Source organism: Phyllobates terribilis, unplaced genomic scaffold (genome assembly GCF_046119375.1).
Source record: "Phyllobates terribilis strain yellow unplaced genomic scaffold, ASM4611937v1 Scaffold_3__8_contigs__length_932513732, whole genome shotgun sequence".
Lineage (NCBI taxonomy): Eukaryota > Metazoa > Chordata > Amphibia > Anura > Dendrobatidae > Phyllobates > Phyllobates terribilis.
This window is the reverse complement of record NW_027362763.1, coordinates 400,689,094-400,704,393: the sequence shown is the minus strand read 5'-3', so window position 1 is coordinate 400,704,393 and position 15,300 is coordinate 400,689,094. Positions and strand designations below refer to the sequence as shown.

Sequence of the window (15,300 nt, the reverse complement as noted above, 5' to 3'; positions counted from 1 at the left end):
AAAAGCAGCATTAGTTTTTAGCTTTATCCATAACATACTTGCATCATTTTCACTATAACACCCCAATACAATACCTTGTGAAACCTTTATATCTGTACTTTGAACACTCGGCCTGCACTTGAAGAGCTAACTCACGTGTTGGAGCTAGAACTAACATTCCTGGACCGTCACGTTCATGCCTAGGACTAAAGTTAAGAAGAGAGAATTAGAAAGTAATGTATGATACAAAATATAATGCAAAAATGTAAAACCGCCAAGAAATAGCTGTAAAAGGTGTGGACTAATATTCTCATGGTGGCTCAGTGGTTAGCACTGTTGCTTTGCACACTCGGGTCCTGGGTTCAAAACCCACCAAGGAGTTTGTATGTTCTCCCAATGATTGCATGGGTTTCCCCCAGGTTCTCTGGTTTTCTCACACATTCCAAAAAACATACTGATAAGGAATTAAATTATGAGCCCCATTGGGGACAGCGATGATAATGTCTGTAAAGGAATGCGGAATATGATGGCGCTATATAAGTAACATAATAAATAATATTTTTGGTGGATGATGTGCTGTAGTTCTGCATTGGCTATAAATCTTCACACCACACATTCTCTCCATTTGCATTTTCAGTCCCTCTCAAAGCTATTCCATTTCTAACACTTACAAACAGTTCTTAAAAGGGGGTGACTAGTTTAGAAAACTCAAAAGGAACTCCTATATTCTGTACCCTCTCAAAATGAAGAACAGCTGCTATATAATGCTTGTTACATAACATAAGTCAATATTAATTTTGTCTTGCGGCCAAAATTACGTGAGGTTTTACCTATTCAAATAGATCCAGGCTGCGTGTGCGCGTGTGAGAGTGGGGTTTGGGGGAGGGGGCAGTGTAGGAAAGTCACATTACACAAAGCACAGTAAGTGTATACATACTGTTAATATACACTATAATCCAAACAGTTTCTTTATTCTTGTACCTTTGTTTTTTCCCCCATCTGTCAGCCCCGCTGTATATAAAGCTTCTCATAACATTTCTTTTGCCATCTACATTAGTATGGTAGTCAAGTGTGGTTTTACAGAGTGGTATTTGCAGATTCAGATCACTGATCTGTCTGCAGCAGGCATCAACATGACTCAGCTCTGACTAGTAATTACAAACTCCATTGCGGAGGAGTGCAGGAGAGTGGAGTTCTGCTACAAACCAGCTACCAATGATGTAAAACCATGCAGGCAGTTAAATTAAAGGGAATCGGTCACCCCCTGGGACTTTTCAGACCTCTACTATGAGCATACAGGTGATAGAAATGTAAATCTATACTTACCGCTCTGCCCCATATTAGAGGCCTTGTGGCTGTGAAATTGCTGTTTATTTCTTGTGACTTATGATGTGTTCCTGTCCGGGGGATGGGAAGAAATCCCACCTACTTGATTAATTAAAATATTTCTCCCTGTAACGTGCAGTTCCCATGGCTGGATCCCACGCACTTCCCCTTCTTCCGCAAGACACATTTCCCTGCCAGTCTGGGCACAAGTGTAGAGCAGGGATCTAGTGCGCAGGTGCCGGGAAGTCAGAGTGACTCACCGGCGCCTGCGCACAAGTTCCCTGCTCTACTAGGATACACACAGACAGCAGGGCAGTAGTTGGTCACTAGTGAATAACTCATTCACCCAGATTGCATATGACCCCATTTATTTGTTAAAATGAGTGTCCGACAATCTCATCCAGTCTATAATGTGTATGGAGGCTTCCTGACTCCCATCCAACAGGTTACATTGGGGAGAAAAGGATTCTGCATGTCAGATTTTGGACTAGCGATCCTTTTGTTTTTGTGAAACTGGCATCAGAAGAATACAGTGGCGGCTCTTGTAAAGAACAAAGGAGTATTTGGCAGAGCAAGCGCTACTGTGTATGGAAGAGTCGGGAAAGATGGCTGCTGCCCATAGATCATCCGATACATGGCTACCATATGTTGTGTATGGGCGTCCCTTGAGCTGCACCAACAATCCTCACCATGTTGTAGGTCCCAATATAGCAAAGCACTGAACACTGGAGCTGAAGCATCTTCCACAAAACATCACAATCATATGATCAGTCACATTCCCCATTGTTTCCAGTTTCCTCAAGTCATAACACTACTTTATGCCTGGTACTAAACCTACCAGAGCTGAGCATGCAGCAGTGTTGTGTGCATCAAGTGAATACTGCAGAAAAACACTAACAGGAGCTGAATATTAACAGAACGATCACCTCCTCATACTTTATTGACTTCAGTGCTTACTTAACCCACCCGGAAAATTTTAATAAGTCGGAAATATTTTTCCAATTTTCTGATTTCTAAAATTGAGGAGCATCCTCTAGTCTGAAAAATAAGCGATTTTAAGGCAGAAAAATAAGTAACTTACAGCGGTTGTAAATCCAAGTGTATGAATCCTGGCAACAGATATGCCAGTGTTTTTCCAGTACCTGTTTGCGCTATCCCAATGAGATCTAGTCCTTGAAGGAGGATAGGCCATGCCTGAGACTTAATAAAATAAAATCAAGAAAGGCAGGATTAGAAACTGAAACCAGACTATCATACACAAAATATTTAAATAAAAGAAAGAATTCTAACAAAACAAAAGCAAAAAAAACAGAAATGGCAGATCAGTTTACCAACTTAAAGGCAATCTGTCATCAGAGAACTTCATTAACCTGCAAATATGCAGTCAATATGCAGGTTAACAGCGTTATTATGCTGCCCGGGGCCTGCACGCAGCCGGATGCAACGGGGAGAAAATTAACATTATTCCCCCGCCAGCATTCAGTATTAAGTCATGGGGGCGCTGCAGGTTCAGTCACCGCTCTGAGAATACAGAGTGCCCGCTGTGACCGCGCTCCCGACCCTGACTGACAGCTGGTTGCAATAAAGACCCCACTGCCTCAACGACTGAATACCGAATAAAGTTAATTTTCTCCCCGCTGCGTGCAGGCGCCAGGCAGAATAATAACGCTGTTAACCTGCAAATTAACTACGCAATTTTTGGTGACCAAGTCCCTTTAATGAAGCTGCCTAAAGGATGTAGACAGTTTTCAAGTGTGAAGTGTCACTTTACTGAAAGGATAACTGCTTTCAAGTAACTTTTCAGACTCCGCTGTCCTGTGTGTACAAAATGAGGAATAACACCATTTCAGGCCATTATGTGGCTTTACATCGCCTTGAAAAAGTATTCATACCCAGTGAATGTTTCCACATTTTTTCACGTTACACCCTTAAATGAAAATGTATTTTATTGGGATTTTATGTGATATACCAACACAAAGTAGCAAGTAAGGGAATGTACGGGAAATGATACTTGGTTTTCTAAGTGTTAAAAAAAAAAAAAAAAAAAAAAAAATCGAAGAATCGTTTCATTTCTCAGTAATTAATTTGGGGTGTGAAATCCTGATGAGATATTACCTTTAAATAAAAGGATTTTACAGTACCAATATAAACAACAATTCTCCTAAAATAATTAGCTTCCAGGAGTCATTCAGAGTCTCATTTTATTTCAAACTGCCCGCTTCATTCCTTACTTTTGGTTTACCTGAATTGGCGTAGGTCTTTCAAATCCAGCATTTTCTAGTGCAGCCATTACTTCTGGAAATGGTTGAAATGCATCTTTAAAACTACGGACAGGATTGGGAAATGGTCTCTTTTGGTCAACCTTTAAGTCATCACATATAATGTTATTGTTTTCCTTCCTGTTAAAAAAAAATAAAATAAAGATAGGGCTAACTAGACCAAGTGCAATACTGGCAAAGACTTATTTTATTCATTTTTGTGTCAGTAAATAGGCAGAAGAATTCATTTATTTATAAAGTTTTTTGCTTTTCCATATAACATAACAGCTCCATAAAGAAGATTTAACTCCAAGGACAGAAAACCTACAGATTAAGGCACAGCTTCTCTATATGCTTCAGTGGAAAACCAAGGATGAGAGGTCAGCCATATAGTTTGTATGATAAAAGAACAAACGTCGCCCCCATATTTGATAGCTGTTAGCAATGTCCCCCAAATTGGCTGCCCAACCAAGGCTAATCTAGCAATTGCTTATGTCCAGAGAGAAAAGAATTGAAAGTTGGAAATACTATAGCCTGGATTTCTCTCAACCGGACATTCTTTATAGGGAAATGTAGGGAGTTTCCAATACAAAGTAGACTGTTGGCCAATCCTGCCAACATCAGCGGGTTAAGCTGATTTTAGTCTAATGTGTATGGGACAGCATTTGAATGCCATTCTGCTATCAGTCCATTTTTTTTTAGGACCAGTTGCTTAGCTACCTCCTTTTAATGCTTGTGTATAAAAGAAAATAAAACAAAAAGACAATTGGACAAAAAAAAAACAAAACAGACAACGAACGCTAACTGGATATAAATGGACCATTGCTTGGACAAAACAGGTTATAGATTACAGAATATAGCAGAAAAAAAAATATATATAATTTGCTTAAAGGGAACCTGTCACCTTGGCAAATGCCAATTACATGCAGCCATCGTTCATAGCATTGTGAGCAGCGGCAGTAAGCACGCCGACACTAACAGCTCACTCTGCACAGATGCACTGAGCGCAAGCTGTCAAAGTGCCATACATGAGACAACACCATTTACTTGCAGAAGTAGGGTAAATCTGCAGATAAACAGGGTTACAACACTCACATTGGCCACTTTACTGAAAGTGCAGCAACTGGGATAAAATGAACTCTTGGGAGCGGCCAGCATCCAGTCATGCGTGCCTAGAGCTATTACAGTCACCGCTCACAGCACTGACTGACAGCCAGCTCTGCATTGATACACTGCACAGATGGCTGTCAGTCAGGGTTCAGTCACAGGTCCCCTCCTGTTTTCACTCTACATAGTTTGTCCAGTAGAAGACTATCAGCAGATTTGGCTTTCAGTACAACCTTGACACTGATAACACCCAATTAGACATCTTCTGTCATCATCCCTACAATACTACAAAACACCAGGGATTGTTTCCAAAACTGAACTTCTAACATTTCCTCCCTCGGCTATCTTAAAGCACCACCCCAGCATTTTTTTTCCATTTCACCGCTGAAGTGGTGCCACAATCCAAGTTCCCTGACTCTAGTGTTATACTTACTAGTCGCAGTCTTCAGTCGCCATCTTGTGACCACAACTTCTGACTGACTGGAAGTCAGAGGTAACAGTCACAAGCGCTCACTGTAGGTCTAGGAGAGCCTCGATCTGAATCTCAGACTTACATTGAGTAGTGACTTCCGGCTCACCTAACAAACACTGGAGCGGTGCGGCAGGTCACCAACTGCAGAAGACCAACCGGTGAGGCGCAGATAACAGATCAAGACAGCGGTTTGTGAGTAAAATACTAAAGGCAGGGAACTTAGATTAGGGACACTACTCCAGTGGTAAAATAAAAAAATATGCTGGGTTAGTGCTTTAAAAGGGATTGTTCAGCCTTAGGCTACAAGTATACAGTCGCTATGTATGCTGTGGTGATTATCGGGTGCTGGGAGCGGCGGGCTATTGACTGCAAGTATGCGGTTATATGTCTACTAGACGCTCACGGACAAGTCTAGTTGGAATGTGGCCAGAAGTGTGCAAAATATATATTTTTTTTTTATCAATTTGTGGTATCTTAAGTATTCTGCCTTCTTGTTTTCAGAACCAAAGATAAGAAGAGCTATAAAAAAAAAAAGAAGAGTTGGCTCTAGAATCACTAGAATCTTTTTCATGTGCTCCTCTGATTGACACTGCATCTTAGTTCACTTTACAGGGAATTGCCTACTTCCAGATCAACCAGCTCTTTTAGGTCGGAGATCTTTCCACAATTCTTGAAATAATGGTAATCCTAAATACACCTGGAAGAACGAACTAGTATCAGATGTGATGATCCATGGTTTCTCCAGGATATCCAACACAGATTCCACCACCAAGGATTGTACAATTTTGGTTAGAGAGGAACTTTCACTAAATTCTTAACGTTGAACTGGACACACGATGTAATATTAGCTGTAGTGTTGAGCGAGTATGTTCTGTTAACCCTTCGGCGAGTATATATAGCTGCTCGGTGATATGGTTGAATCGCTCCCGTGTGCATGATTTGCGACTGACAGTTTTATTACATGGGAGGAATGTCTCTTTCTTACACATTCCTCACATGTAATAAAGCTGTCAAACAGTCGCAAATCATGCACACGGGAGCGATTCAACCATATCACCGAGCAGCTATAAAATACTCGGAGCTCGGCCCAAGCGTACTCTGACAAAACATACTCGCTCAACACTAATTAGCTGCAGATCAAATTAAAACTTTTTTTTTTTTTTTTTTGCCAATCTCTCTGCAGTGAAAAGGAGGCAATCAAATATTTGGCACCTAATGAGTTAACTTTAGTTAAGTCTAGTGGATGCCTATAATGCAGATGGGTGAACAAGACTCCTGTGACATCCAGACATCTGGATGTGATTGGGCTGAAATTGTAAAACGGTCATGCAAATTAAGCCAAAAGCATAGGGGTATTTAAAAAAACATCACTTACATTAATTTAGGGTAATCTCTGATGACTTATCAAGAAGTACTATACAAGTCACTTAAATAAAAAAAAAAATAAAAAAATGCTGCAGTGGTGCTTTTACCGCTGGAATGGTGCTTCAAATCCAAGTCCCCTGCCCCCAGTATTATACTCACCTTCCGGCGTGTTAATTGGTTATGAACGCCGCTACTGTTGGTCTCTGGCAGTTTGTGACCTGCTGGCTGCTTCAGTGTTTCATGGAGCGAGCCGAAGCGCAAGTCACTCTTCAATGCAAGTCTATGAGAGTCTCGTTCTGGCTCTCAGAGTTGCATTGAGCACTTGCGAGGCAACTTCTGACTTTCGGCCAGTCAGAAGTTACGTCACAAGATGGCGCCGAGGGACCAGAGTGACGCCACAAAAGGGTGAAAGCGCCAGAGGGGGGAGTTATAAGACAGGGAACTTAGGTTAAAAGCACCACTCCCAGCACTGGAAAAAAAAAAATCCATTAACAATGGATTGTTGCTTTGAGCTTTCCACTTCACAAGCATAATCCACACACATTTACCTCCATTCTGTTACCTCCTCTTCAGACATTGAAGCAACACTTGATGATTCCTTGTAGAAAGCCTTCTGAATTGGAGGCAAATCTAAACAAACAACAAAGTTACTATTGGCCAAATGGAGCATGAAAGCAGTCTCATGTTCATAAATGGTTAAAATTGTAAAGTCCCTGCATAAAATAAACATTGTATTTACTGCTTACTAAAAAATGTCTTCATTCACAAAAACAGAGGGAATTTTTAATTTCATATTTAAAGCTAGTCGTCTATATTACAGGTCACTGCAGCATTCTATCAGTTATGGCCGCTTTCCTTGGCAAGAAGCGCATGTAAGCAATTTGTTAGAGCTTGCAAGAACGGCTCTGAAGCTGGTCAGATGGCAGCATCTTGCCAGCCTCAATGCCCCTGCGCTCCACTGTTTACAATTTCTATTAAACATATTGGTGCAATTTTTTTGATCCACGTAGACTAAGAGCAGATTTGCATTCAATATACATTGCTCAAATGAGGCAGCATAGGATTTTAACATTTCCTTCAACATATTCAAAAAAAGGGCAGTGCAAAATTACATCAAAAGACACAAACCTGCCCATTTCTCTGCTTCATATTTATCTTTATTTTCCCGAATTAAAGCCCAATTTATCACTGGTTTTTCTTGAACCTCTATAGGAGTAGAGTTGGAGGAAAAACGATCCTTGTGTCCCCAACCTGCATTTAGAAAATATGCTATTTATATTCACCAAGTAAAAAGACTAAGTAACTTTAACATTTATTAACTTAACACATAGCATGTAAAATACAGTATATCCCAGATGTGCGCTTCAACATGCTAGGTCTATGGTAAAGCCCAATAGAGAAGACCGGTGTCATGCACAATAACCCTGCAGCTCTGGACTTTATGTATCAGGTTTGCCAGTGTACCTTTAATAATAAAATATAGTTAGCCAAGGTCGAATTTGAACAAGTTACTTCAACATATTTGCACAAATTAACCATAACATTCATTATTTACATTACATTGATACCTGAAGAGATACAGATTATAACTATGTAATAAAAGTCTCTGAACGCAACTTTGTGGCCCTGTGGTAAGGCTGCAGACGGCCCATGCTCTACAAACTAATGATGCATCAAGGAATCTGCTGTACTGTTTTCAGAGTTTAGAATTTACAATACAGAGCAGACTTGAAGGGATTCTCTGAGAATGTGATACAGAAGGGTCCCACGTGTTTGCAACTACAGCCCATACTAGTCATGTGTCAAAACAGGTTGCAGACAGAAGAAACTCAGCTCCTGACAGTTGTATCTCAACTGACAGAGGAGCTATATTGTAAACACACAACTCAGTCAGCACAGGGTTGGGGCAAGAAATTTTCTCCTTGTTGAGCACAACAGGGGTTTTTATTTCCAGCTTCATCCTCTCCCATGCCTACTTGTATGCTCGATCTGCTGAGCCATACTGACCGCTTTATAGCAGGGTATGAGAGACATGCTGTACATGGGGAGGACAGGCTGGAGAAAAAAAATCCTTTGTGCACAGGAACATTTCTGCTCTTGTGACAGCCCTGCTCTGACTGAGATATAGTCCTCTGTCATTGAGACAGGTATCAGAAGACAAGTTTCCTCAGTCTACAACATGTCCTGACACAGGACCAAGATGAGCTGCAGGTTGAAATATGCATGGGGAGGAGCGTTTTATCACATTCTTGGACAACACCTAGGAATATTTGTTCATGAAAATAATGCAGTCTAAACATGCTGCCGATCACCTAATGAACTAGCAAGACGCTCATTTGTAGAGTGAAATGACCTTTTGTGGGTCCTACACGAGCATGAACTCCCATCGGCAGGGAAGATGTGCCACCTGTGGAGCACTACTTATAAGATCCCAAAACACACACAATACATTACAGCCCCCGAGGAACCCAAGTGAACTGCGCGTCGGGGCTGAAGGTTCATGGTTCTGAAAAAGGAAGCAATGTGTGAGTTACTAGTACAGTGACACTTTATCCAGTGTTTATGTGCACATCTGTTATTTCTAGGATTTCCATTTTCTGTCTAATGAACATGTATGCACGTATCATCTGGTAATTTGTACTTACTGCCCCTCCCCATACCATGTATACAGACAGTACCACTTAGCCTTCCGAGTCTTCACGCAAGTTTTGATTACTTATGTACGTTTTGTGCCACTTTTTGATAGTGAATTTTGACTCCATGATATTTTGTATGATTTATAGTTAGCCATAGGAGTTGTTCCTCTTTATATAGGGTGGCCATTTAGTGAGGATTTTGATAAGCAATTTGAAGACTATAGGTTTAGGTAATTCAACACTCCCTTGTATTGCAGGTAGAGCAAATACTAGCACAAATACTAACAAAATAGTCTCTTTGATCTATCTGCAGCAATCCTTGCCCAGGATGGTAAAATACTGCTAGGGAGCCTGGCATCTCACCCACAATAGACATCCAGGACCATTTTGAGCGCAGTCTTGGGATGTAGCCGAGCACATTTACAGTTGTGGCCTTGCAGACCATAGTCTCTAGTGAGTTTCTAAGCCAGCTGGAAGTCCTATCAGGGGGGTCGCGGTGCATTGCTCACCTGTTGCCAGCTACCTACGCTGGTTAGGTCTCCTGGACATTTGCTGGCTCCAGCACAGCACAATTTGAGTGTCCACTGGCTCAGAGCCATCTAAAATTATTTATTTCTGTGGCCCTGAGACATATATACATTACATACAAACATAGCTTGAGTTTAGATTTACTACAGTTCTCCCTGAGAATCTGCAGATTTTACAATGTCCTCATAGCCAGACTCTTTCCTCTGCTGCCACCTAATGAACATTTAATAGTAGTGCAGCTCTTCTGAAAATTACTACAGCACCACCGGTGTGTCACTACTAGCCTGGTATATCCTTTACACATAAGTAGCTTTAAAATTACCTGCAGGGTTCATCATTCTGTTGTCCCCGTCACTTGGACCAAATACCTATCTTTCCCAGATTCCTTGCCTTGTGTATTGCCTAACAACTTGGCTGTGTTGTACTCTCTCCTGCATGATGAGCCGTTCATACATACAGAGCTCAACTGGGAGGCAATGAGTTCATTTGCACTGACCCGCAGGAAGGCCCTGCTACTCTGCACTCATTCTACTCCGAAACACAAGGGAGAGTAAGAGGTATTGGTACTCCCCAAAGAGGTCAATGGCGTTCTCTCAGCCCACACGTGGTCCGTATAATAGAAACACGTCACCACTTCAGTATTTATCACCCACTCCTGGTTTGAGCTTACAAATACTGAGGTAAAAAACTCACCAAATACTCAACGTGTGAACATGGCCTTAACCTGGAGATGTAGTATTAATCTGCTTAACAGTGTTATGAAAGTGCCAGGCCTAAGTACCAAAACTATTTTTCCCCCACGAATATAACCAGCCAGCAGTCTCAAAGTCTGCATTGAGAAAACGGAACAGATGCTTATTAGCGTTGAACGAGCGTGCTCTGTAAACCCTTTCACCAAGCACGCTTGGGTGCTGCCCGAGTATTTTCGGCGTGCTCAACAACTAAGCTCGAGCTGACACAGCTGCGACACATGCAGGGATTGCCTATTTGTTAGGCAATCCCTGCATGTGTCACAGCTGTCTAACAGCCGTGACACATGCAGCCATGGCGGTTTGAGCATAGTTGTCAAGCACGCCGAAAATACTCAGGCAGCACCCAAGCGTGCTCAGTGAAAGGGTTAACAGATCACGCTAGCTCAACACGAATGCTTATATTGAATATCTGATCATTTCACTGCAATGTGCACATATTCTATGTTCATTCCCCCACATAACAAGCTCAGGGATACACCTGTTTATATGGGATGTGTGTTCATTCCACTATTATATACATATATTCCATGTTCATAATATGTCCAGGAAACCTATCATAACCATCTAATATTGGATCAATATTTTATTATGTTCATTCCTTTTGTTCATTCTTTTTTGAATGTCTCAAATTAATGAAGTGTGACACAGAGGGAGAAGATGGGGAGAGGAAGGCTGGCATTCAGGGATTAGCGGTGGGCGTTGCTGCAGGGTGTCCGCTCTCTCAGAGCTGACTTCCGCACTCGATCGCGGCGGCACTCAGCTTGAGCCTGCATGAACGCGGCGCCATATGTAGAAAGTGGCCAACCCACTTAAGAACAGCAAATCTATGGAATTTTAGATATTCTGGAGGATTTAAGACATGGTAATATGCACCCTAAGGTGGCCATAGAAACATTTTTTTCTCTGAGGAAGGAAAGTTATTATATTTATGATATACTGTCCATTTACTCAGCAGCTTTAAATTTACTATACTGAGAGCAAAAGATGAAAATGTGAAGTAGTTTTTGAATCTTTTTTCAATTCTACATGCAGTCTTGGTGAAGACTAATTATAAAATATTTTTTGAGAAGCACTACCATCAAAGTTTTTATCCTCTTAATATATTGCAATCATCATATTATATAGCACTGTGTACTTACAATTGCTCATTTTGCTTTTCTACCCATTTAATTCTTCTCTTTTCCATTATATGATTAAAAAACTGACTAGCTGAATCCTAAGCTCTATGTAGAAATAGGAAGTTTCTTTTCCCTGTATGAGTCATGAATCACTGCAAAAGTCCCTGGCAACATGTCTTTTTTTTTTTTGAGGGGGAGGAGGCTGTTGGGGCAAGAATTAGCTTTTTTCTATTTGATGCAGCTATCGCCACTTTTAAAATTGGGTGTAATGTGGGTGTTTACTTTGCAAGTAAGATTCAAGCCAGATTTATGAAGTTATTGGAGTTGGGAAAACTTAAAAAAAAAAAAAACATAATAACAAAGCTTACGACATCACTGTGCTTACTGGTTAGCATCTTATTTATAAAGTTTACTCACCAAATTCCGGTGTATCACATTTTCCTACAATTTCTTCAATCAACTCTTTGGCTTTACTTTGTTGTTCACAATTTCCAAATATCTTTACAAGCGAATTGTACCCTTCCTGCACAATCTAAACATAAGTAAAATGCAACAAGTTTATGACAAAGTATAGCTTTGCACAAAAAGGATTGATAAATTATATCTTTAAAATAGTTAAATCTCGAGGTGATTGTCCAAGAGTAAATAAAAAAAAAATTCCCTAAATTTTAACATGTGAGAAACATGAAATGTAATGACAGAAAAACAGTACTCTAGTACAGATGATTGGTATCCATGTGGAACGTTAACAAAGGCCAATATGGGACCACCAATCAATAGCTTCAGTGGTCTTAGGCCACAATTTCTGGCACCACCACACTAGCGAGTGGTAACACATAGAACACAAAGAAGCATCAGCACCAAATAGGCTTTGGATTTAGTTAGCACTGATTATTTTATCATTTAAATTCTTAAAACATTTTTATTCTCATTAAGAAAGACATATTAGCAATTTCTCTTTACACCAATTCATGACCGTTACACATCAAAGAAACTTGGCACAGCTTAGGGAGAGTCCCAAAATGCCACATCATGAAATGAGAATGTAAAAAAAAAAAAACCCTACACATCAGGAGAGATGTTATTGAGCTTGATACTTCTCATTAGCATGTTGTGTTAACACTTTCCTTTCCAGAGTGCAGAGTTTGCAAGGTATACTAATGAAGAAGGGTCCTAAAATGCTCTATATTTATAGAAGACATGCTAAGTACCGGATACACGAGTATAAGCCAACTTTTACAGCCCATTTTTTAGGCTGAAAAAGCCCCCTTCGGCTTATTCTCGGGTATATACATAGTCCAGTGGTGGATGGGTAGGGGGAGGGGGGGGTGCGGTGTCGGAGGAGCGGGGCACACACAGTGGCCAGCTGCTGCAGCTACCACGTGTGCCCACTGCTGAAGGGAAATTAATATTCACCCCCCCTCCACTCCCATGGACGTGGAGAAGGGTGAATATTCAATTCTTTAATGGCGTGCGCACAGTGTCAGCAGAGCCTGCTGCAGCTCAGTGATCATCTGTGCCCGCTACTAAAGAGAATGCATATTCATCTTTCTCCACTCCCATGGGCATGGAGAAAGGCGAATATGCATTCTCTTTAGTAGCGGGCACACAAGACAGCTGAGCCACAGCAGGCGCTGCTGACACTGTGCGCACGCCATTAAAGAACAGGAATGTTCACTCTTCTCCAAGCACATAGTCCCGGAGAGGAGTGAATATCCCCGCACTTTGGTGTCTGAGGGCACATGACAGTGACATCGTGCGCTGCTCAGATGCGGAGGTGAGCTGCTGCTGGCAGAACAGGAGCAGCGCTGGAACAGAGGGGAGGAAGGAGAGTATGAGTGTTTATTTTTAATGTGTGCAGTGATGGGGATCCATGCATACCAGCATGGGGAAATTTACCAGTAGCTGCTGCATTTCCCACCCTAGGCTTATACTCGAGTCAATAAGTTTTCCCAGTTTTTTGTGGGAAAATTAGATGCCTCGGCTTATATGGTAAATGTGAGACAGACATGAGCTGGTGTAAGGAAGAGAAATAGCTAATAAGCCAGTCTCTATCCCCAGATACTCACCAGTCACTCTTTATTCCTCAGTAGTCTGGGCAGAAGCCCCTCTACTTTTCCCTCTTTAAAGCTCATGCACACATCTGTGGATCTCTGTCAGATCGCAATGCACGGACTGACCGCGGGTCTCCCGACCGAAGCATGACTTATATTTGATACATTTTTATGACTCTCTCACATGGGGGTAAGGAGACCTGTGGCCAGTCTGCATTGCAGACCCTGATGGAACCAAGATCCACGGATGTCTGCATGAGCCCTTAGTGATAGTAACCCCCTACACAAGAGGCATCACAGGAACTTGGTTAACACAGCTAATTTTTGTAGTGACCATTAATTTCACAGCTTATAACAGTGCTATAAGTTGCTAAAATGGATAATGCAAAATAAACAGATTCATTTCACACTAGGTCTAAATTGTACAATAAAGGACATATACAAGGAGTGTAGACAAACTAGGACGACTTTCCATTTGTTACAGTGCAAGCTACTAACTCACTACATATTAAAGGCAGTCTGTCACCCCCAAAACTAGAGTAAAATTATTTATACATTCATATAGGGGACTTAGACTCTATAAATATCATGCTTATGATACAATGCACCCTTGACGTGATCGGGCACTGCTCCGACCCCTCATTTACCATCCACCACACCTCCCCTTAAGATGATTGACATCAGAAAAAAAATGCCATTAACCTGCAGATATGAGGTTAATCTGCAGGTTAATAGCATTCTGAACCTGCCTGGCGCTGACACTTAGGCTGTGTGCCCACGATGCGTTTTTCAAGCGTTTATGCTGCGGAATTTCCGCAACGTAAACGCTTCAAAAACGCATGGTAATCCGTCCCCCATGGTCCCCAATGACAAGCCGCACTGTCAATGCCCATGCTGCGGATTTTTCCGCAGCGTTGATGCTGCGCTCAAAAATCTGCAGCATGTCCCATTAATTTTGCGGAAGCGCAGCGTAATCGCCGCCATTGACTTGCATTGAGACGCACATAATCCGTGTCAGTACATTTGTACTCACGGATTATATGCGTTTCAATGTGCGGATGGTACCCAAGTCTGGAGGAGAGGAGACTCTCATCCAGACCTGGGTACCATTGTACCTGTAAAAAAAGAATAAAATAAAAAATAAAGATTACATTCACCTTCCGACGGCCCCCGGTCTCCTTCCCTGTGCTTGCGGGCAGGACTGAAGGACCTGCGGTGACGTCACAGTCATGTGACCGCAGGCCCTTCAGTGCAGTGTCCCGCGATCAGCTGGCAGCCAGGAACGAGCGCAGCAACACACGCCGGGCCATCGGAAGGTAAGTATAGGTTTATTTTTAAACATTCTCTCGGGTCACACTATATAAATCCATGCTGTTTTCATGGATTTATATAGTGTGACCTAGTTGTCAAGCACTTTCCAAGTGATGCTAAAAATCGCATGGAAAGCGCGTGTCAATCTGCATGCAGAAAAGCATGTCAATAACGCTTCAAATCCGCATGTATTTGGCAGGAAAAACGCATGCACAATCTGCATGCGTTTTTTCTGCCAGGGAGATGCAGAAATTTTCTGCTTCATTTCTGCATCGTGGGCACATAGCCTTAGACCCCCACTGCTGGGAGGAAATTAACTTTATTCCCCATTTAAACTTCTGTTCTTTCTGAGATTTTGGTCCAGTGGGCGTTCCTATAAGTCTTTCTAAAAGTG

General features: G+C 41.7%; 1 protein-coding gene across 1 annotated transcript in view; it reads right to left on the bottom strand.

Annotated features, from left to right (window-relative positions):
• Positions 1-15,300, bottom strand: part of DDX43 (DEAD-box helicase 43) — a 36,228-nt gene that overhangs the window by 17,069 nt on the left and 3,859 nt on the right. The window contains exons 3-8 of the mRNA XM_073673144.1: positions 11,959-12,073; positions 7,636-7,758; positions 7,056-7,137; positions 3,548-3,704; positions 2,387-2,505; positions 75-185 (exon numbers count right to left, since the gene is read on the bottom strand). Coding sequence (XP_073529245.1) covers positions 75-185; positions 2,387-2,505; positions 3,548-3,704; positions 7,056-7,137; positions 7,636-7,758; positions 11,959-12,073 — 707 coding nt within the window. The remainder of the gene's footprint in view (positions 1-74; positions 186-2,386; positions 2,506-3,547; positions 3,705-7,055; positions 7,138-7,635; positions 7,759-11,958; positions 12,074-15,300) is intronic.